We start from the raw sequence: 21,681 nt of genomic DNA, 5'->3' as shown, positions 1-21,681 counted from the left end.
TAAGCTCCTTGTATTTCAGTATATATTAAAATTTTTGTCACAACAACTTTCTGAAATATCTACTGGTCAGAATTTTACTAGGTCTAAAAATCGTACCCTGTTTAGTATTCAGAGGTTTCAAAATTTGCATATTATTTACCTCAAACTTTTTATCTATGAAAGCCATCAAAATTCCCTCGTGAGGTTTATTTTTGCACGAAGAACAATAATTATTACTGAAAATATGGTGGACATTGTTTAATAAATAAAAAAGAAGATATTTTTTAGTGTTGAAAAACTGTAAACTGAAAAAAAATGCAAAAAGTAACGAAAGTAGGTCACGAAAATACCATATCTGTGTTTATTGTAAAGGCGATTGTAAGCTTTGGGTGTTTCCGAGATGAAGGAAAATACCATTGTGAATACATAAGAAATCCAGCTTTCTTATTATGCCAAAAACAATATGATGACAGATATTAAACTTTTCGTAAAGAGCTTGTAAGATTGAGAAAACAATGATTATTTTTTAAGTAATTGGGTCTTAAAAATAGCGTTTTAAGTTATATAATACAAAAATGGACAAAGTATCTAAAAGTGCAAGAAACCCATTATGACCAAAAACCAGGAATTTGGTGATTTTTTTAAAACCAGGTTTTATTTAACTTGCTTCCTCTGTCTGCCGGATCGAAACGCCCGAGCGGAAATTCGGACACTTTTAACAGACAGATACAATTCAAAGTTGGCACGTGTTCACGACGTGAAGATAATGCAATCTAACATTAAATTTAACTTAATTGGATGCCTAATTAATGTTTTATGAATTAATTAAAATTGTGTCCAAAGTAGTAGCCTGTCTTACACAACTATTCCCCTCTATTACACATGCGTTATCATGTTCTTTTGGTGCGCAGTGTTTTTTTGTCATGCAACTCTATTGTAAATACAAAAATTAAAGTACTGAAAAACAATTCATAAAAAAACGTTTTAATAACAAGGTTTTATGTAATAATGCATTAAAAAATATTAGTAAAGGTATCCAATAGATACTAAAGTGACCTACGCTTTTCTTTATAGTTATTTAAATAGTAGTGTATAATTTATTTTCTAATTTTGTGTGCATTATCACATAAAAGCTTGTGATGAAAACGTTTTTTTTATGAATTTATTAAATGAGTAATCCCCTTAACGACGATAAAGGGGAGATTATTCTCGTCGTCACGTGAATCATTAAGGGAAACATTAACGTCATTTAGTAGAGGGATGTGTGTGTGTGTGTTTGTAAAGGGGTGGGTTTAATTTTTGGATTTTTGGTATAATTATGCACAACAGAATGATCAGAATAAATATGTAGTGTTTCTTTTTCAAACTTAAATATATACTTGCCATTACAATTTGATTTTGTCTAAACTACTAAATAACAAATAGGCTTCGTGTGTTGTTAGCTGAAGAGTTATTTTCTCATAAAATCTTATCCAAACGTTTTTATATCCCAATAGTTTACCCTTAAATTGGAAAGCGTTTTTAGTTTAATGTCGTACTCTTTTTTTCAAATGAGCGTTTATTAATTTAATTTTTTATGTATGTTCAACAATGTTTATTGAAGTATTCCTTAGACAATCTAAATTTTAGTTTTTTTTAGATGTAGATAAAATATTTCATTAACCGCCTAGAAAAGCATGTGAGTTTTTCTCTTGGTTGACATAAATATATGCTCACCGTCATAACATTTGGGATGTCTTGCAGAATCAGCACCCATCTAAGCCGCACTTATATTATTTTACTCACTCACCCGTACAGGTCCTCGCACGTGCTTCATCGTCTGCAGCCTAAACCTCAGCATAGACAGGAACACGCAGGCTTCAAAGAACGAGATCAAGAATCCCAGGTAGTTGATGAGAGAGCCAACGTCTGATGGAGCCAGGTAGATCAGAGCCAGGGCTGACTGAGTGAGGTCCAGGTCAAAATCTACTCAGTTACTTTTCAATGTTATCACATACGAATATTATAGGTAGATCTACACATATAAATACTTGGTTAATTTTCACAATTATTCCATTAGATTATCATGGGTGCAAATATCAGTTTCAAGGTATGCTAATGCCCTGGGTGGTAACTGAGGTCTACATGTGGGTTACCAGAGCGGCTGTTGTGAAATTTATGGTTGGATGCGAGGAAGCAGAAATATTTATATTAAACAAAAATATATAAATACATGGAGATTAAAAAACTATCCTTTCTATTTAGACGTATTAAAAGTATATATGAGTAAATAGCCACCCCCGTAGAATTATCACAATACAATCTTACATAACATAAAGATAATGTGCGTGAGACACATTTTTAAAATAATCACCTCCAGCTAGATTTATAAATTGAGAAAATATATTTTGAATGCTCGAAAATGTCAAATACTACAAATAGAAAATCGTATGCGTTTAAACCACTTAAAAACATATACTAGACTATAGAAATAAAATTACTCTACGTAGGAGAATACCTTTATCCACACACATCTATTTCAATAAGATAAGAAAAAACAAGCTTCTTTAACAAGGGATGAGGGCTACTGATGTTGGCATTTCAATATCATGAACATAGTCTCTTGTTTTTAAAAGTATACGAGTATTAGAGAATGGTGGAGTGATCTGCACACATAAGGTAAACTTTAGACGAGCGTAGAGTCTAGTTTCCTTACCGTCAGCGTCATGGCCGAGAGTGGCGTCAGCTGATGGATCTGGATGTAGCTGAAAAATTCTGGGAAGTTTTTGTCCCGGGCAGCGGTGTAAATCAACCTGGAGAAATATACAACTTTGCTTGCTGACTAAAGTTAATCAAAAGATAAGATTTGTGTGAATACCAGGAGTTATTTTACAATTAATCTTTTATTGAAATCAGAGAATGAATCTTTCCAAAATAAGAATGTTTTCTAAATTAAAATAAAGCAAAAATAGTTAATGGCAAAGAATCGATCAAAATTACGCACTAAATATTAGCAAAAACATATTTATCAATACAAATAACAATAAATTAAGAGCGTGATGTTTTATTTCAGACGGATCAGATTAAAAGGTTATTAAAAACACTAACCAGATAAAAAGACAAAAACAATCACTATGTTTAAATACAAAGACAAAATGAATCAGACATGTAAGGATGAATTGACTAGAAGATGTAACCTGTTGCTGCTAAGGATGCCGTTGTTTGCAGACCCTAAAGTTGCCACCAACACCGCAAGGGGAATAATCATGGCAGCAGGACCGAGAACTCTATCCCCGAATACCTATAACAGCAACATTCTTTTATTGAAGGACACAATGAAAATAAACTTAGCTACATAAAATATCGGTAACAGTTAAAAATAACTTAACTATAAATAGCATGAAGGTACCACAGCGACTGCCTGGGCATTTAACATTTCATCTTTGGTCATGACGGCCAGATAGGAGACGTTGGTCAGTGTGTAGACCACGATGACCACAAGGATGCCCAATATGGCGGCCCGGGGGATGTTCCTGGAAGAAATGGGAGAAACGGTTAAATGAGTTCTTATTTAGATAACTTGTTAATGGTTAATTAAACGTGAACATTTGCCTGGTTGTGGTAACAACATAAAGATGAGAATAGTGTATTGAGTTTTAGGTCTATCATTATAGACTTCTGGGTCGTAAGTTAGTATATCAATTAGGGTCATAAGTACGGTAAAGGAATGAGCAGGATTTTGTTTAAAGCAAGGTTTTTGGCTATTCTGAGTCGGGAGAGTGATTCGTGAGGCGTTCATGTAGATGGCGGTTATAATCAGAACCTAGTAACAGTCTAGTAACAGAGTAATTACAAGAACAGAAAACTTTGTCAATTTATTGGGACCTGTGTCGACTAAATGTTTAATGTTAGAATGACTGCCTTTAGTGTCTGATATTCTCGCATTACAGTAAACCAAGTGATTCCAACCTCACACTGTCGCAACAATGAATAGGGTTATAGTAGACTTTAACAACAAAAACATATTTATTTGACATCTCGACCTGTCAACGCTTGTCTTAGTTGATGTTAGCTAAAGTTTAACTGACGTGACCAGGGAAGCTCTATAGTAAGTGTGTGATGTTCGTTACCTGGACGGGTTCTTAACCTCCTCCACCAGCATGTTCAGATTTTCTCTGTTAGACAAAACATCAACTTAAAAACAACCTTTCAAAGCAATGCTGAAAGTACAGAAGATATCTTATTCAAATTTTAATAAAATTTTCACGTTTTCAGAGCCAACGCTCTCCCATATTTTAACACACCCTAAAGATATGCAAATGTCATGAACGTCTCCCAAAATATTATAGACATTGTACGAAAACTACCAAAAAAAAATCTTAAAAAAGACACACCCTCCACTAGTTGCCCATAGAGCACTGTACAGTGCCATAGCCAAAGACGTGGGTTCATTGGAGGTTCCAGAGAATCCTGTGTCCAGCTCACTCGTGGTGCCTGTTGGGTCAATGAAATCAGGGTTAACCGAGGGTCTCACAGAGAGGGTTGTGGATAATAAGCAGTTAGTTTAACATGTTAAGAAGGAACATTAGCAAGGACAAAGACATATATACCTCTTCAGGAATCTAGACACTCGACCAGCTACATCCACAAACATAGACACTAGCATCATGGAAATCATTGTAACATATACCGTATTATAACATTTAGTATTTTGTTTTTCAAATGACTAAAAATGTTTTAGGTGATAAATACTTTTAAAACAAGCCAAGTTCTGCTTTTAGCCTTGCAATTTAACTCCTAATCACCTCTCTCATTCTCTCTCTCATTCTCTCTCTCTCTCTCTCTCTCTCTCTCTCTCTCTCTCTCTCTCTATATATATATATATATATATATATATATATATATATATATATATATATATATATATATATAATATCTAGGTGTATGTGTGATAGAGCGTGTTTTTAAATCTCCTACCTACCGGATCTGGAAAAGAACGCCTCTGTGAAAACTTTAAGTAAACAAACAAACGAGGACATAGTACAGACACCTCGCCCTACCTTGACACAGATGGACATAGTACAGACACTTGGACACCTGGCCCTAGATTGACACAGATGGTCATAGTACGGACACCTGGACACCTGGCCCTACCTTGACACAGATGGCCATAGTACGGACACCTGGCCCTACCTTGACACAGATGGCCATAGTACGGACACCTGGCCCTAGATTGACACAGATGGTCATAGTACGGACACCTGGACACCTGGCCCTACCTTGACACATGACCACGACGCCACCAACAATGATGATCAGAAGTGTCGCCACTTTACACACCGTCGTCAGCACAGTCACGTGGGATGCTAACTTCGTACTGTAGCCGTTGACCGCTATCAGCATTACTATGGAAACAGGTTCAGTATTTTGTTGATGTCGTTTTAAGTTGAAACACATACATATTTTAGTTTATCAGATGTAATACGTGCACTAGATAATTTATCGAAGAATAATAGAAAGCGAAAAGACTAAAACATGAATTCCATATCCAATCCATAAAAGGGTTGAATTTTTTATCTTTACTCAATTATTGCTCTCGATACTTATCATTAACACACACCTCCTGTTTAGTAATTTATCATAGAAAAGATTTGGTTGCAGTTTATTATCATTTGAATGAAATCATTTTGTTTTAGTCAATATTTTAAGATAGATTTAACCAATGTGCAGTGGAACATTTTTTTTTAAGCATCTTCCATTTTTTTCTTCCTGAAAGATATTATATTGAATTAGAAAATACAGATATTTTGTAGCTGTGAGGTATTTATCTATACTATTATTACCATGTTTTTGATTGTCACAGACTGTATTATTGGGTATTCTTATTATATTGTGTCTTACACGATGTTGCATGAATGTAGAGTACCTGGCCAACGGAAGGTCTGTCTAAGCGACTCGTCATGGTTTTTTTTATGCTTTTGCGAGATCGCTCATGGACGTAAGGGGAGAGAAAGTTGTGTATAAAAGGGGGAGCGCAAGGTGAACGAGAATGCCTGCCTGTGACTGTGTAGTAAGATGTCACCACGTCAATTTGTTTCTAGACTGTAATATGATAGTCGTCTTTTCTACTATGGATTATTGTAAATAAAATTTAAAGTTAAAAAGCACTGTTGATCGTGTTCCTGAAAGAAAGAACCCACAATAACGACCGTATTGTCATTTCAACAAAGTACGAGTTGTTACAAGTATGAAAATTTCCTCGTGGAGTATAAAAGTCATAACACCCTACGATATCAAAGGCTCAAAATAAATCCATTTATTGCTGTTGTTTTCAGACTGACCTAAAGCGACGGCAGCGATGAGTTTCTCCAGGTACTCAGGTGAGTCACAGGTGGGGAACAGGGTGACCAGGTACTTGGAGAAGGTGAGCAACATGACGACCAGTGAGGCGGGGGTCACGACACATATAATCTGTAGAAGAAATACGACAAGGTCTGATCAAGATTTAGACCATTGAATATGCAGCGTAATAGCACTATAAAAATGAATCATTAAGTAAAATAATTGTATGTTTAAGGTAGAAAAAAAGATGAATTTGAATGATAATCACATTTAAAGCGTAGACAAAGGCCAGAGGGTTTCCCAAGCCCATACGAAGATATGTGTATCCTCCGCCAGATTTGCCGATGGTAGAGCCGAGTTCAGCGTAACACAGTGCACCTGGACAAATCAGCAAATGATGCACAGAAAATTAAAATAAAGCAATATAGAAATATTCTCTTGGAGAACGATATACGAAATAGCCTGTAGATTCTATTATAATGATCGCAATTTTTATAGTTCAGTTTTTTGAGAATATAATCGTAAATTACATGAATGGGGGAGATAACTTACTGCCAAGGGCGATGACTCCAGCCACCACCCAGACTAACAAACACAGACCCACAGAGCCTGACGCTGCCAGCACGCCTTTAGGTGAGATAAAGATACCAGAACCTGGGTGTAGAAGAGTTGAGACATTACAAAATTTACGACTTAAGATAGTGGGTCAAAACCCAACCAGGTTTGTCCTCGATTTATATCGTCATATTGTTTTTACACGACCTAGCATAGTTATGCCTTAGAAGCGTTAAGGATGGTAGTATTACAATAAGTTTTACTATCATTATGGATGGTAGTATTATATTATGTTGTATTAATTTTATAAATGGTAGTATTATCATGTGTTGTACTAGCTTGTGGGCCCGTTCAGTGCCGGGTGATAAAAAAGCTATAAGATTCCGTCCGATGTGATTTTTTTCCAGGGCTAGAACAACTTTAAATTAAAAAAAAAATCCTAATATATAATAGCCCATGTGCGCACTTCTCTCTCTCTCCCTCTCTCTCTCTCTCTCTCTCTCTCTCTCTCTCTCTCTCTCTGTCTGTCCGCAAAATATTTTCGCCGGATATCACGTCAGAATCGGCAGCGATATATCTTTATACGGACTTTTGTTGAAAATAATATGTTAGATGTTTTAAATGTATAACCACAATTTTATTTAAAGAAGAAAAATAAAAAATAAATGCGTATTCGAATGTAGAGAAACAGTTTTAATTATGCAACAGGAAAAGCATTTATAGTTGTGAAAAAGAATGCATTAAACAGTGACGTCACTAATGTTTATACATTAACTAATTACGTCATCTGCCGTGTTTTGAATAAAAAGAAATGAACTATTTCATTCAAATTTGATTTAGATCTACATACGCTATAAAATTTATACAATACAATTTTGCTCGGGCTAAACTTAAAAAAATTCTATTAGGATTTTAGATCTAGATATTCTAGATCTAGATATTCTAGATCATCTAGATCTAGATATTCTAGATGATCTAGATCTACGGAAAAACTAGACTTACACAGATGTAGACCCTACCTAGATCTAGAATCTATTCAAATAATACATTTCTATACTAAAGTATTTCAGGCCTTAATTAATTTATTGAAATCTTTGTTTATCTATGCAATTTGCTAATCTCTATAATATATAAAGCAAAGTTGTCGGGTGCCCGATATGGAACTTCCCGGCGCCTCAGGCGCTTCAAATTTGGCAGGATCTTTCCTTGGAGCGACAGAACACAGGGGCCGGTTGGCCGAAAAGTCTACGATGAGGGGGTCAAAACTGACCTCGACTGACCGGCGCCTGATATGAGCTATAAATGTCCACGTAGGAACCTCTTCATAACTCCTGAGGTCGTAGACCGACCCTCGGGCGAATTAATTAAGCATTCAAATTCTCAATGTTTTCGAAAGCCTAAGCGAAGCTGGGCAGCATGCCTAGTCAATGTATAAAAGCCGTTGATTTGGTGACATTTGAAAATTAGAGCTTTAAATGTTTAACAAGTCGATTATTCATTCTCCCCCCCCCCCCTCTCCACTTCAGTTGTGAAACATCCTTACAAGTATCTAGGTGTCCACACACTGATAAATATTTTTAAGCGATACACAGTACACCAATTTATAATATTTATATTTACGTAATTATGTCGATACTTTAACGTGTATCAGTTCTATGAAATAGGGGTATTTTTAAAATATTTTATTAACGTCTTTTAATTTTAGTTGATATTGTAAATATTTTTTTTATATACTATATTATATTCACAATGTCTACTTGTACATTAATAAAGTGAAGCATATATTAACTGGTTGTAGTCTAGACCCATATATTGTGTCTGTTACCTGTCATTAACCAGCAGTTTAAAAAATATGATCAGATCTGATCACGTGACCTACCGATGATGGAGCCCACCACGATGGACGAAGCGACCACCAGACCCATCTGTCGTTTCAGTTCCACCTTCTCTACCCCCACCTCAGTGCTTGACTTCCTCCTCTAAAAATATTAAGTAAAATGACTAAACTGATAATTGTTATTTGGAAAAAAAATTATTTAAAAAAAAAATCTTTAAAAAAAATGACTGAAATTTATTTGACCAGTATAGATCGAAAGTTTACTAGAGTTGAATGATTCTCACATTTATTTTTTCACAAACTCTCCTGTAGTTTTGTTATGAACTTTGAAATATTGTATAATCTAGTAAAAAATAATATTTTACGTTATTATTAGCCTAAATTATCATACGATTTCATTGTAAGCTTTAAAAACGTTTTATTCTTTCTTAACTGTAATATTTTCAGATGCTCTTAACACTAAGTGCTATAGTTTCGTTAAGTTCCATTAGTAATCAGGTTTAGGTAAATTGGTTTTATTAATTTAATTTCATTTTTTTTTCTTAAGGTTTTATCTAAATCTTCACTCCAAAAAAATATAATTTAACCACAAACAAATGAATATATACCGTAAACAATCTACTTCTATACCAGCTTTAAAATTAAACAGACTTACATGTTTCGTGTCCATTGTGTGTTGTGTTTAGTGCAGTAGTGTTGTAATAATGTGTTCAACACATATGTTGTGCTGTACTACACACATCTGTAGTGCTGTACTACACACATCTATTGTGCTGTGTGTCAGATGTGTAACACAACAGCTGTGTGAAACACAGCAGCTTATCTCTGCCTGATGGGGGACAAGGTTATTTGGATAGGGTTTGAAGTAGCAGACGACACCATTGACACAATAATTTTAGCGGGAGAATGTTTTTCTCCAGCTGTCAAAGTTAAGAGTGTTTCCGGTGAAGACGAAGTGATAAGTTGCTCTTAATGTAGGTTAAGTTCACAAAATATTGCCAAGGCAAAAAGTAGAGTATTTTAAAAGAATGAAGAGTGTTATGATTTGAGAATGTTTGTGTAGTGGTACATTTTTACGTCGTGCGTTGACCTGGTAGGTGTGTGATGACGGTTTATGGTAGAATGCTTAAAACGGGTACCCAAGTTCGTCTTGACGTCTGGGTGTGAAACTATGTCCCAGAACTGACGATCTATCAAGTAGGAATTACAATTCTCGTATAGATCTTTAAGCAGTTAAGTTAAGTCTTGGCAAGCGTTTTAAAAATTGACGCAAAATTAGATACTTGTTTTCTAGCTTCCATTTCAAAAGAGAAATTCCGTTTACGTTGTTAAGTGTCAGATAAAATGTCCAATAGCCTTCGTCCAATATCTTACAATATTTAATTTCTGACGTTTAAGTGACAATTCTCAGAAACTATTCCCATATAATTATATGTTGTTTAATTATAATCTAAACCTACGAAGAGAGTGTGGTCGAATGGTAGAGCTTACTACTGCTTGCCCAAAAGTCCCGAGTTCGAATCCCAGAGTCAAGCCTGTAGAACTCCCCTGAGTCAACTTAGTTGTGATGTGTGCCTTACTAAAGTTAGGCAAACAAAGGCGTCTATCCCGTTGTATGCCGAGGCAATTGAAACATATTAACTCTATTTCATCTGTGTTTTGAGCACGAATGGGGATGAAAGATGAAACAAACGAAGTCCAAAATTAATAATCCGTAAGTAGCAAGCAGTAGACGACACAAGTGGGTAAAAAATAATTTATTCAATGTACTTTGCTGGTGGACAAACACAAAACAACAGCTGACCGTATCTGGCAAGTTGATCTGGAATAGAGGACATTTGCAAATATTAGTAACCATGGCAACGTTATTTTTAAAAAATTAAAAATGTGTTGCTGTTTAAGGGAAATACACTTTTAGATAAATCTTTTGTCTGAGGTATTTTAAAAAGGTATTTTTTTCTGAAATATGTTTGTGAAATATTATGTCGTTTTACAATTAACAACCATACAGAGACGCACATGACATACCGTAAAACGGAAAAGATAAACGTAAATGTATGAATGGTATGTAGAGGGCCGCCCCCACGCCCAGCCCGCCCGCCGCCACATAGACGTACTCCAGCTTGGGGTTGATGGCCAGTGGCGAGATGAACAGGTACAGGTTGGTCAGTAGCATTAGGATAGGGATGACCAGTGGTACCTGGTGACATAAGGATAGGGATGACAAGTGGCACCTGGTGACATAAGGATAGGGATGAGCAGTGGTACCTAATGATATAAGGATAGGGATGACATTAGGATAGGGATGACCAGTGGTACCTGGTGACATAAGGATAGGGATGACATTAGGATAGGGATGACCAGTGGTACCTGGTGACATAAGGATAGGGATGACATTAGGATAGGGATGACCAGTTGTACCTGGTGACATAAGGATAGGGATGATCAATGGTTCCTGGTGACATAAGGATAGGGATGACATAAGGATAGGGATGGTCAGTGGTACCTGGTGACATAAGGATAGGGATGACATAAGGATAGGGATGACCAGTGGTACCTGGTGACATAAGGATAAGCATGACCAGTGGTACCTGGCGACATAAGGATAGGGATGACATAAGGATAGGGATGACATTAGGATAGGGATGACCAGTTGTACCTGGTGACATAAGGATAGGGATGATCAATGGTTCCCAGCGACCACAGACTACAGATCGGGGTTATAGCAGGTAGTTTTAGACTGTGGTACCGTTTTCCTTAATAACAACGGAATGCAAAACAAAATACTAAAAAAAAACCCAATATAATATCAACATTCTATTTTAGTTTCGTTAATTCGTAATACTGAAAAAAGAGAAAATAAAACTTAAATCAAACAACTTTATAATATTAATCTTTTAAATGCACATTTAAAAAGCTGCTTTCTTTAGTAAAATTATGTTAAAATCTCTTACACATTTTGCCACAGATAATAAATATAATGAAAGCTATCACTAGTAACCCTTAGTATAGAATACATTTTTCCCACATTAACTCCAACATAAAAAATAGCCCACAGTTTAAGAAATTTACCATTTAATTTTTTTTAAACATGACAAACTTAATATTTATAACTTGCGTTAAAGCGTTAACATAAATAATATTTTGAACTGTCACATCTGTTGCGAGACATGCAAATGTCAGCGCCTCTGTCATCTACAAAAGTTTCTATCCCTCCAACTCACCCGTACAGTCCCCCGCACATTCTTCATCGTGTGCAGCCTGAACCTCAGCATGGCCAGATACACGCAGGCATTGAAGAACGAAACTAAGAACCCCAGGTAGTTGATGAGAGAGCCAACGTCTGATGGAGCCAGGTAGATCAGAGCCAGGGCTGCCTGAGTGAAAAAAACACATCACAAATTATCACACTGTCTCTGAGAGTTATTACATTGTTTTTATAAAAAAGATATATGTATAGGTATACAGCTCATTTACTGGTTTCAAAGATTGCAAAAGTGTTGGCTTACAACAAAGATCTACAATAGGAGCTGAATGCCCCCCCCCCCCCAATGATCTGCACACATAAGGTAAGTTTTAGACGAGTCGAGTTTCCTTACCGTCAGCGTCATGGCCGAGAGTGGCGTCAGCTGATGGATCTGGATGTAGCTGAAAAATTCTGGGAAGTTTTTGTCCCGGGCAGCGGTGTAAATCAACCTGGAAAAAAAAAACGTTAAAAAAAAAATTTTTTTTGGACTAACTCACACTAAATGTAAAATATTAACAGCGGCTGGGTATCCATTTGAACACTCTATCACTACATATGCTGTGATCTTAGAAACAGCCAAACTATACTCTCTTTGCCTAACTGACAGAGAAACTTATTAATTTTTTCAGATTTTGAATGATTTTCGGTAACCGGAAGATGTATTTTATTCTATTTACGTGTAACTTTGGTACTGTTTTAGTTTGTAAACAAAATTTAAAGAATAATTAGTATATGATAGCAGTAATCTAGTTATGTTATTTCGTTAGAATCTATACTAGTTTTGTGTCGATTTCTTATAAATGTATCAAATACTGGCCATATAATGGGAGATAGAAGAGAATACAAATTTCTGTTCAGATTAATTGACTTCAACACGTAACCTGTTGCCGCCTAGAATGACGTTGTTTGCCGACCCCAAGGTTGCCAACATCACCGCAAGGGGAATAATTATAGCCGCAGGGCCGAGAACTCGATCACCGAAAACCTACAGAGGGAGAACTGTCTGTTAGTATTACGAAAACAAAGTGGAGTTAAATTCTTATTAGCAGTTTAAAATATGCCTACTAGAAATTGTAAAGTACCACAGCGACAGCCTGGGCATTTAACATTTCATCTTTGGTCATGACGGCCAGATAGGAGACGTTGGTCAGTGTGTAGACCACGATGACCACAAGGATGCCCAATATGGCGGCCAAAGGAACGTTTCTGGAAGAGATGAGATGTTGGGATAAGAAGAGTTAGATAAGCTGCTGAGGGTGCTTTTCATGGCTCTAATTCAACTTGTGCAAAACAATATCTTGTTTTAGTGATCGCTTTCGTTGTCTTCAGTTAGTATAATGATTATAGTTATAAACGAGGTAAAATAAAACGGACACAATATTTGTTAAAATCACTATTGAACTGATATTAAAGTCTGAGAAATGTTTTAATTATTATATCTTTAATAACCAACTTAAATTTCTGTTTCAATTACTAGTTTTAGTAGATGGTGGTTGGCCATACAGGTCTAACAGAACGAGTTGTTGTTTTACTTTTGTATATGGTGGTTGGCAATACAAACTGAACAGAACGAGTTGCAGTTTTACCGTTGTAGATTGTGGTTGGCCATACAAGTTTAACAGAACAAGTTGCAGTTTTACCGTTGTAGATGGTGGTTGGCCATACAAGTTTAACAGAACAAGTTGCAGTTTTACCGTTGTAGATGGTGGTTGGCCATACAAGTTTAACAGAACAAGTTGCAGTTTTACCGTTGTAGATGGTGGTTGGCCATACAAGTTTAACAGAACAAGTTGCAGTTTTACCGTTGTAGATGGTGGTTGGCCATACAAGTTTAACAGAACAAGTTGCAGTTTTACCGTTGTAGATTGTGGTTGTCCATACAAGTTTAACAGAACAAGTTGCAGTTTTACCGTTGTAGATTGTGGTTGGCCATACAAGTTTAACAGAACAAGTTGCAGTTTTACCGTTGTAGATGGTGGTTGGCCATACAAGTTTAACAGAACAAGTTGCAGTTTTACCGTTGTAGATGGTGGTTGGCCATACAAGTTTAACAGAACAAGTTGCAGTTTTACCGTTGTAGATGGTGGTTGGCCATACAAGTTTAACAGAACAAGTTGCAGTTTTACCGTTGTAGATGGTGGTTGGCCATACAAGTTTAACAGAACAAGTTGCAGTTTTACCGTTGTATTTACCTTGACGGTTTCTTGACCTCCTCCACCAGCATGTTGAGAGTTTCCCTGCAAGTCAGATCAGCTCAAATATAAATATATTTTAAATTAGTTCCTTTATTAGATCAAACATCCGAAATTTTAGAACCCTTCCAAATTCTATAACTTGCTCAAAATATAATAATCACCTTCAACTTCGACACTCACGCACACACACACACACGCACGCACGCACGCACACACACACATTCGGACTCTCACACACACATACATACACATACACGTACACACACACAGACATATGTATTAACATATCCCGAATAAAAGCCAATGTCCCAAGTTTAAGAACCCATCCTAAATGTCTTTTTAAAGTGTTAAAAAAAACAACAGAATAAAAAGTGAAAAAAAAAACTGACCCACCCTCCGCTGGTCGCCCACAGAGCGCTGTACAGTGCCATGGCCAGAGACGAGGGATCAGTGGATGTGTCATCAAAGGCGGTGTGCAGCTCACTCGTGGTGCCTGTTGGGTTAGTAAAATCAGGGTTAGTCGAGGCTCTTACAGAGGGGATGTTGGTTAACAGGGAGCTGCGGTAACATGATACAAAAATCTCACAAATGTTAGATTTCTTTTGGTTCTTTTAGACAAAGAAAAAAGACAGAATCACGTTTTGAGAGCATCAAGTTCGAGCCAACTCTCCACAAACATATACACGTACGCTTATATGTAACCTATACATAAAGTTTACAAGGACGGTGACCAAACCAACGTGTGCCGAAAAAAGAGTGTTTAGGCGAATTAAAAAAAAGTTTTTTTGAGGGATTTTAACAGGAAGAATAGAGGGTGCTTTTGCTTTGCATATGGAAACATAAACAAAACATCACTGTAATATGTTGAACGGTGAGAAACCAAACGAGGGCATAGCACAGACACCTGGACCTACCTTAACACAGATGGTCATAGTACGGACACCTGGACCTACCTTGACACAGATGGTCATAGTACGGACACCTGGACCTACCTTAACACAGATGGTCATAGTACGGACACCTGGACCTACCTTAACACAGATGGTCATAGTACGGACACCTGGACCTACCTTGACACAGATGGTCATAGTACGGACACCTGGACCTACCTTAACACAGATGGTCATAGTACGGACACCTGGACCTAGATTGACACAGATGGTCATAGTACAGACAGCTGGACACCTGGCCCTACCTTGACACATGACCACGACGCCACCAACAATGATGATCAGAAGTGTCGCCACTTTACACACCGTCGTCAGCACAGTCACGTGGGATGCTAGTCTCGTGCTGTAGCCGTTGACTAATATCAGCAATACTATGGAAACACGAACAGCGTTACTAGTGTTACACACTCAAGTTCATAACAAATGCTTTACCGTAGTTGGTAACTATACGATGTGCGCCAGATCAAACTCACAAAGTTAACAGAAAATTTGAAAGTAACCAGATTTACATTTGCAATATTTCTACACCCGTTAAAGTTTAGATTTCTTACGATATTTTGTTAAAAATGTTGTAAATGACCATATTGTACTGTATTTTAAACTCTGTCTAAGTAAAGTGAAAACCCGGACAACGGATATTCATATACGTGATGGTAATAAATTTGTTGCAGGAAGTTCTCATCGAGAAGGACATGAAAGAGAAAGTGCGAATGGGTGGGGGGGGGGGGGGGGAGGGGTATATAAGTACATTGAGTGACTGCTCAGAGACCTAAAATCTCCGGCATAATAAAAATTGGTGTCTTTAATAAGAAATTCTAATTTAGAGTCGTGCGGCCGATGCTTTCTTCTTGTGGTTCCCTAAAAAGCTTTCTGTTTTTTTAGGAAGATATTAAAGAGCAGGGGAAAGTAGATATCTTTGCCGTAACACAACGGTGTTTTTCAGTCATCTTCTTTTGCTGTTATTGAGATAAATCATTAATTACATTGTATATATACAAGTGATGCAATTATCTTCAAGTTAAGGCTATGTTCAGAAGCGCTGTGGCTATGATAGTTGCATACCCGTTGTTTACATTTCTGTTTAAAGCAACCGATGATTTTTCTTGTTAACCAAATCTTTTTTATGTTACTAGGGTGATGAATTGAAGATATTAGTAGTATATTAGGTCACTTTTGGACCGCAGGCGCAGGCGCAACGGGATGGGGAGCAGGAGCAGGAGCAGGAGCAGGAACAAAGACTATATAGGAAAATACTCCCTGCCTGGGTGAGCCGCAGGTACAATGACATATAGCAAAATACTCACCCACCAGGCGCAGCCTGCCGCAGCCTGGGACAATGAGATATAGTAAAATACTCCCTGGGGGAGCAGGAGGTACACCGACATATAGCAAAATACTCACCCATCTGGGTGAGGGTGGGTGAGCAGGTGGCGCAGCCTGGGACAACGAGATATAGGAAAATACTCACCCACCTGGGTGAAGGTGGGTGAGGGTGGGTGAGCAGCCTGGGACAATGAGATATAGTAAAATACTCACCCACCCTAGGGTGGGTGAGCAGGAGGGGGAGTAGGTCAGTAGGTCACCACCGGTGACCTTGTGACGTAATCATTGACCTAGTTACGTAATTTTAATGGGTTTTTTAATTAGTTTTAATGAGTTTTTAAAATTTTAATTAATTTTTGACCTAGTTACGTAATTTTAATGTGTTTTTTAATTAGTTTTAATGAGTTTTTAAAATTTTAATTAGTTTATTATTAACGAGTTACGTAATTTGATTATTTGTTTACTTTTTTAATTGTTTAATTTGTTGTTTACTTGTTGTTTAATTTAATTACTTTGTTTATATTGTGTAATTTTTATTAACGAGTTACGTAATTTGATTATTTGTTTACTTTTTAATTATTTTTATTGACGAGTTACGTAATTTGATTATTTGTTTACTTTTTAATTATTTTTATTTTGTTTATTTTTAATTTAATTTTATTTTATAATTAGTTAAATTATTATTAACTAGTTACGTAATTTGATTTTAATTACTTTTGTTTATTTATTTATTTGATATATTTCTTTTCTTTGTTGTTTAATGTTGTTTATTTATTTGAATGTATGTATGTTTTAAATAAAAGACTAACACTAGCATGTACTAGAACAGTCTTTGTATAGGGACCATTCTCCAACACAACGAACGTTACAAAAATAGAACATCCATTAAAGATAACGATCAGCCACAGCTGTTACGTATCGACCCGCCCGCGAAGTTTTCTTACCGCTGCCCGTTTTAATGGGAATGTATTGATCGCAGCCGCTGGCCCATCACACCTAATTAAATTTTTGTTATGCTTCACCGAGTTTCCCCCGCTCGGTTGACAGATGTGCAACAGCTGTTGTGCGACAGCTGGTGGTGTAATTAGGTTGACCAACCGGACATTACCTTGTTGGTTTTCTAGTACGCGTATGCTACACGTATATACACATTCACACACACACACTAAATTAGAACAAAAGTCTTCTTATATTTTATTTGTTTATTAACGTTTTTCCAATTCATCAAAGGCTTTTAAAATTTCATCCTGTAAACTTAATAGGCGCTCAAAGCAGACGCGACTCATACTAACACCAGAATTTGTAGGAAAATTGGGCAGACGGAGGGGGAGGGAGGGGGATGGAGGGGGAGGGGGAGAGGGGGAGTGGATTTGATTTTTTAATTAGTTTAATTTCAATACATAGTCGCTTATAGTAACATAGGTGAGGGGTGTAAGCAGGCGGGTGACGGTGTGAACAGGTGGGTGAAGGGGGAAATATTAACAAATGTTCAATACATACTCGCTTATAGTAACATGGGTGAGGGGTGTAAGCAGACGGGTGACGGTGTGAACAGGTGGGTGAAAGGTGAAAGGTGGGTGAAGGTGGAGAAGGTGGGTGAAGGGGGAACACGAGTAGGAGTAAAGGATATATAGTAAAAGACTCTACCACCTGAGTGAGGTGGGTGAGGAGGCGGATTTTAATTTTAATTTTTTATTTTATTTTTTCATCATCTATTAACTTTAAGGTTCTATAACTCTATATATTTTAAATACATTTTTTTTTTATTCAAACGAGTTTTACTTTTCCTAATGTAAGTACAGGTAAAGAGGGATTTCCTATAGATCTGTAATGAAGTAGGCCTTGTTGACTATGACTAGTTGTCCAGGTGTTGACATGATACACTTTTTTGAGATACACGTACACACACACACACACACACACACACACACACACACACGCGCGCGCGCGCGAAATTCATACTAGGTCGGTAAAGGCGGAGAGAACTTATAGGTATACATTATCATGGCGACAACAAAAGCGACTCTTATTTTATTAACATGAAAGCGTGTTTTCCAAAAAGTGTCACCAGGCCGTTGCCATTTTCACAGCGGGGTTTATTTTAAGTGCACCCTGTGCACGTTTGTTTACATTTTAAACGACGTATCGCGTGTCTTCCCCACATGTCTTCCCTAATAGAGAAACGAGAGGAAAGACAACTGTTCTAAAATTAGAACAGACTTGTTTACAGCCACGAGTATCGTCCCTTGTGAAAAAAATTGCGCGTCAGAATCCTTAACTAAACAGTCAATTTCTTTAACAAGTTAAAAATAATTTAGGAAGACAAGGGTTAACAACATTAGACGCCACCATTTTTGTTTCATGTGACGACAAGGCACAATACACTTTTGTAGTTTATGTCTCAAGTAGAGGGGTGGGATATTTTTTCTTTGTAAGAGTCTTGTAAACAATGGGTAGAGGAGGCGATTACTAAGTAAGAGGGGAGAGAACGTGACTTGCATCGCGATATTTGAAAACATGGCGATGTTTAACCTCAAGCAGATTACCTTCCCATGTTCGCTTTAGTATTACAGTTTTCATCAAACTTCTTTTTGACTTGAACTTCTTTAATTTTTAAGAAAGTTTACTTATACATAAGACGTTATGTCTAATTACAATTTTTTATTTTCACCACTCAATGTATTTTCTTTTTCTATATCTTACATTGTCATCTTAATTTTTGATCACCTTAGTAAAAATTTGCTTAAGATTATAAACTTCGAGTTTTAAAAAACTACAACGTTATAGTGCGTCGTGTCAAATGACACACCGTTTAAAATGTCTACATTTAAAGTTCACCAATATAATGACGTAAAAACTAAATATGATATGACGTTAGCATACATATCATACAATCTAATCACTCTAAAGTACAAATCAATAATTTTTATTGATTAAGGGGCTGGGTGAGGTATTTTTATCGCTATTCGCCCTTCCCCTTCCCTTTGCCCGCAACCCCTTTCCCCTTCTCCCATCCAACCTTGCGTCATCACACTAACCTCAAGACCAACCGCTAGATAAACAGACCGTACTACTACCCACACTATACCTATTCCATTTAAGAGACAAAGGCTGTATGACAATCCTACAGACAAATATTTATTCAACTAATATCACAACCCCCTAGAAACCACTCCAACAGACTGGGATACATAACTTGTAGACACCACTCCTCGTTGAATATCTCTTGCACCCTACCTACATCGACAACTTTGTCCGCCGCCCTCGCCCCCGTCCCTAAACACCTGCTTGATAAACAGACCGTACCTCTACCCACACTATTACTTGGACAGACAAAGGACAAAGTAACAGACAAATATTTATCCCCCTTCGTTTACTGTCACAAGTGACAACGTTCCCATCCAACTCCGAAACATCCATGTACCAATTTTGAAACCTGTCTTGTTGAAAACAAAGACCGTCCTACTCTAGTGTAAACGCTCCCCCGACCAACTCCGAAACAGAGATGGCCCCCGTTTGAAACCTGCCTCGGTGAAAACAAAATCCTTCCCACTCTAGTATAGACTCGGCCCCTAACACTTCCAAAACATCCCTGGACCAACATTGAAACACCCCTCGGTGAAACCCAAACTCCCCCGACGCTAGTTTAAACTCTTCCCTCATCACTTCAAAAACATCCCTGTACCAACTTTAAAACACGCCTCGGTGAAACCCAAACTCCCCCCGACGCTAGTTTAAACTCCACACCAATCGATTCCAAAACATGCCTGTAACAACTTTGAAACCGGCCTCGGTGAAAACAAAAACCATCCCACCGTAGTATAGACTCGGCCCCTAACACTTCCAAAATATGCCTGTACTAACTTTGAAACCACCCTCGGTGAAAACTTCACCGACCCTAGTATGCACTCTACACCTACCGATTCCAAAACATGCATGTTCCGAGTTCAAAACCAAACTTCACCGACACTAGTATGAACTCGGCTACCAACAATTCCCAAACATGCATGTACCAACTTTCCAACCTGCCTCAGTGCTAACAAAATTCCCCGACCCTAGTATGAACTCGACTGCCAACAATTCCTAAACATCCATGTACCAACTTTGTAACCTGCCTCGGTGAAAACTTCACCGACCTTAGTTTAACTCTCCCTAACAATTCCAATGATGCATGTACGAACTTTGTAACCTGCCTCGGTTAAAACACCCCATTCCCTAGTATGAACTCGGTTACCAACAATTTCAAAACATGCATGTTCCGAGTTCAAAACCAACCTTCACCGACACTAGTATGAACTCGGCTACCAACAATTCCTAAACATGCATGTACCAACTTTTCAACCTACCTCGGTGTTAACAAAAACTCCCCTGACCCTTGTATGGACTCTACACCTACCGATTCCAAAACATACATGTTCCGAGTTCAAAACCAACCTTCACCGACACTAGTATGAACTCGGCTACCAACAATTCCCAAACATGCATGTACCAACTTTCCAACCTGCCTCAGTGCTAACAAAATTCCCCGACCCTAGTATGAACTCGACTGCCAACAATTCCTAAACATCCATGTACCAACTTTGTAACCTGCCTCGATGAAAACTTCACCGACCTTAGTTTAACTCTCCCTAACAATTCCAATGATGCATGTACGAACTTTGTAACCTGCCTCGGTGAAAACACCCCATTCCCTAGTATGAACTCGGTTACCAACAATTTCAAAACATGCATGTTCCGAGTTCAAAACCAACCTTCACCGACACTAGTATGAACTCGGCTACCAACAATTCCTAAACATGCATGTACCAACTTTTCAACCTACCTCGGTGTTAACAAAAACTCCCCTGACCCTAGTATGGACTCTACACCTACCGATTCCAAAACATACATGTTCCGAGTTCAAAACCAACCTTCACCGACACTAGTATGAACTCGGCTACCAACAATTCCTAAACATGCATGTACCAACTTTGCAACCTGCCTCGGTGTTAACAAAACTCCCCCGTCCCTAGTATGAACTCGGCTACCAACAATTCCTTAACATGCATGTCCCAACTTGGTAACCTGCCTCGGTGAAAACTTCACCGACCCTAGTATCGACTCTACACCTACCGATTCCAAAACATGCATGTTCCGAGTTCAAAACCAACCTTCACCGACCCTAGTATGAACTCGGCTACCAACAATTCCAAAACACACATGTTCCGAGTTCAAAACCAACCTCGGTGAAAACTTCACCGACCCTAGTATGAAGACGGCCCCTAACAATTCCAA

The 21,681-nt window shown here is 37.6% G+C and overlaps 1 protein-coding gene across 1 annotated transcript in view; it reads right to left on the bottom strand.

Moving 5' to 3' along the window:
• The window catches only part of LOC131942827 (b(0,+)-type amino acid transporter 1), a 45,476-nt gene that overhangs the window by 19,744 nt on the left and 4,051 nt on the right, over positions 1–21,681 (bottom strand). The window contains exons 3-19 of the mRNA XM_059302768.1: positions 15,330–15,455; positions 14,528–14,627; positions 14,132–14,176; positions 13,022–13,145; positions 12,821–12,924; positions 12,292–12,388; positions 11,917–12,069; positions 10,721–10,892; positions 10,480–10,514; positions 8,735–8,834; positions 6,853–6,954; positions 6,569–6,678; positions 6,300–6,429; positions 5,238–5,363; positions 4,353–4,452; positions 4,089–4,133; positions 3,368–3,491 (exon numbers count right to left, since the gene is read on the bottom strand). Of these exons, the coding sequence (XP_059158751.1) occupies positions 3,368–3,491; positions 4,089–4,133; positions 4,353–4,452; positions 5,238–5,363; positions 6,300–6,429; positions 6,569–6,678; positions 6,853–6,954; positions 8,735–8,834; positions 10,480–10,514; positions 10,721–10,892; positions 11,917–12,069; positions 12,292–12,388; positions 12,821–12,924; positions 13,022–13,145; positions 14,132–14,176; positions 14,528–14,627; positions 15,330–15,455 (1,793 nt within the window). The remainder of the gene's footprint in view (positions 1–3,367; positions 3,492–4,088; positions 4,134–4,352; positions 4,453–5,237; positions 5,364–6,299; positions 6,430–6,568; positions 6,679–6,852; positions 6,955–8,734; positions 8,835–10,479; positions 10,515–10,720; positions 10,893–11,916; positions 12,070–12,291; positions 12,389–12,820; positions 12,925–13,021; positions 13,146–14,131; positions 14,177–14,527; positions 14,628–15,329; positions 15,456–21,681) is intronic.

This window comes from Physella acuta, unplaced genomic scaffold, assembly GCF_028476545.2.
Source record: "Physella acuta isolate Inbredline_101_S28 unplaced genomic scaffold, ASM2847654v3 ptg000429l, whole genome shotgun sequence".
NCBI lineage: Eukaryota > Metazoa > Mollusca > Gastropoda > Physidae > Physella > Physella acuta.
The sequence above is the reverse complement of the archived record's forward strand: the minus strand, read 5'-3'. Positions and strand labels throughout refer to the sequence as shown.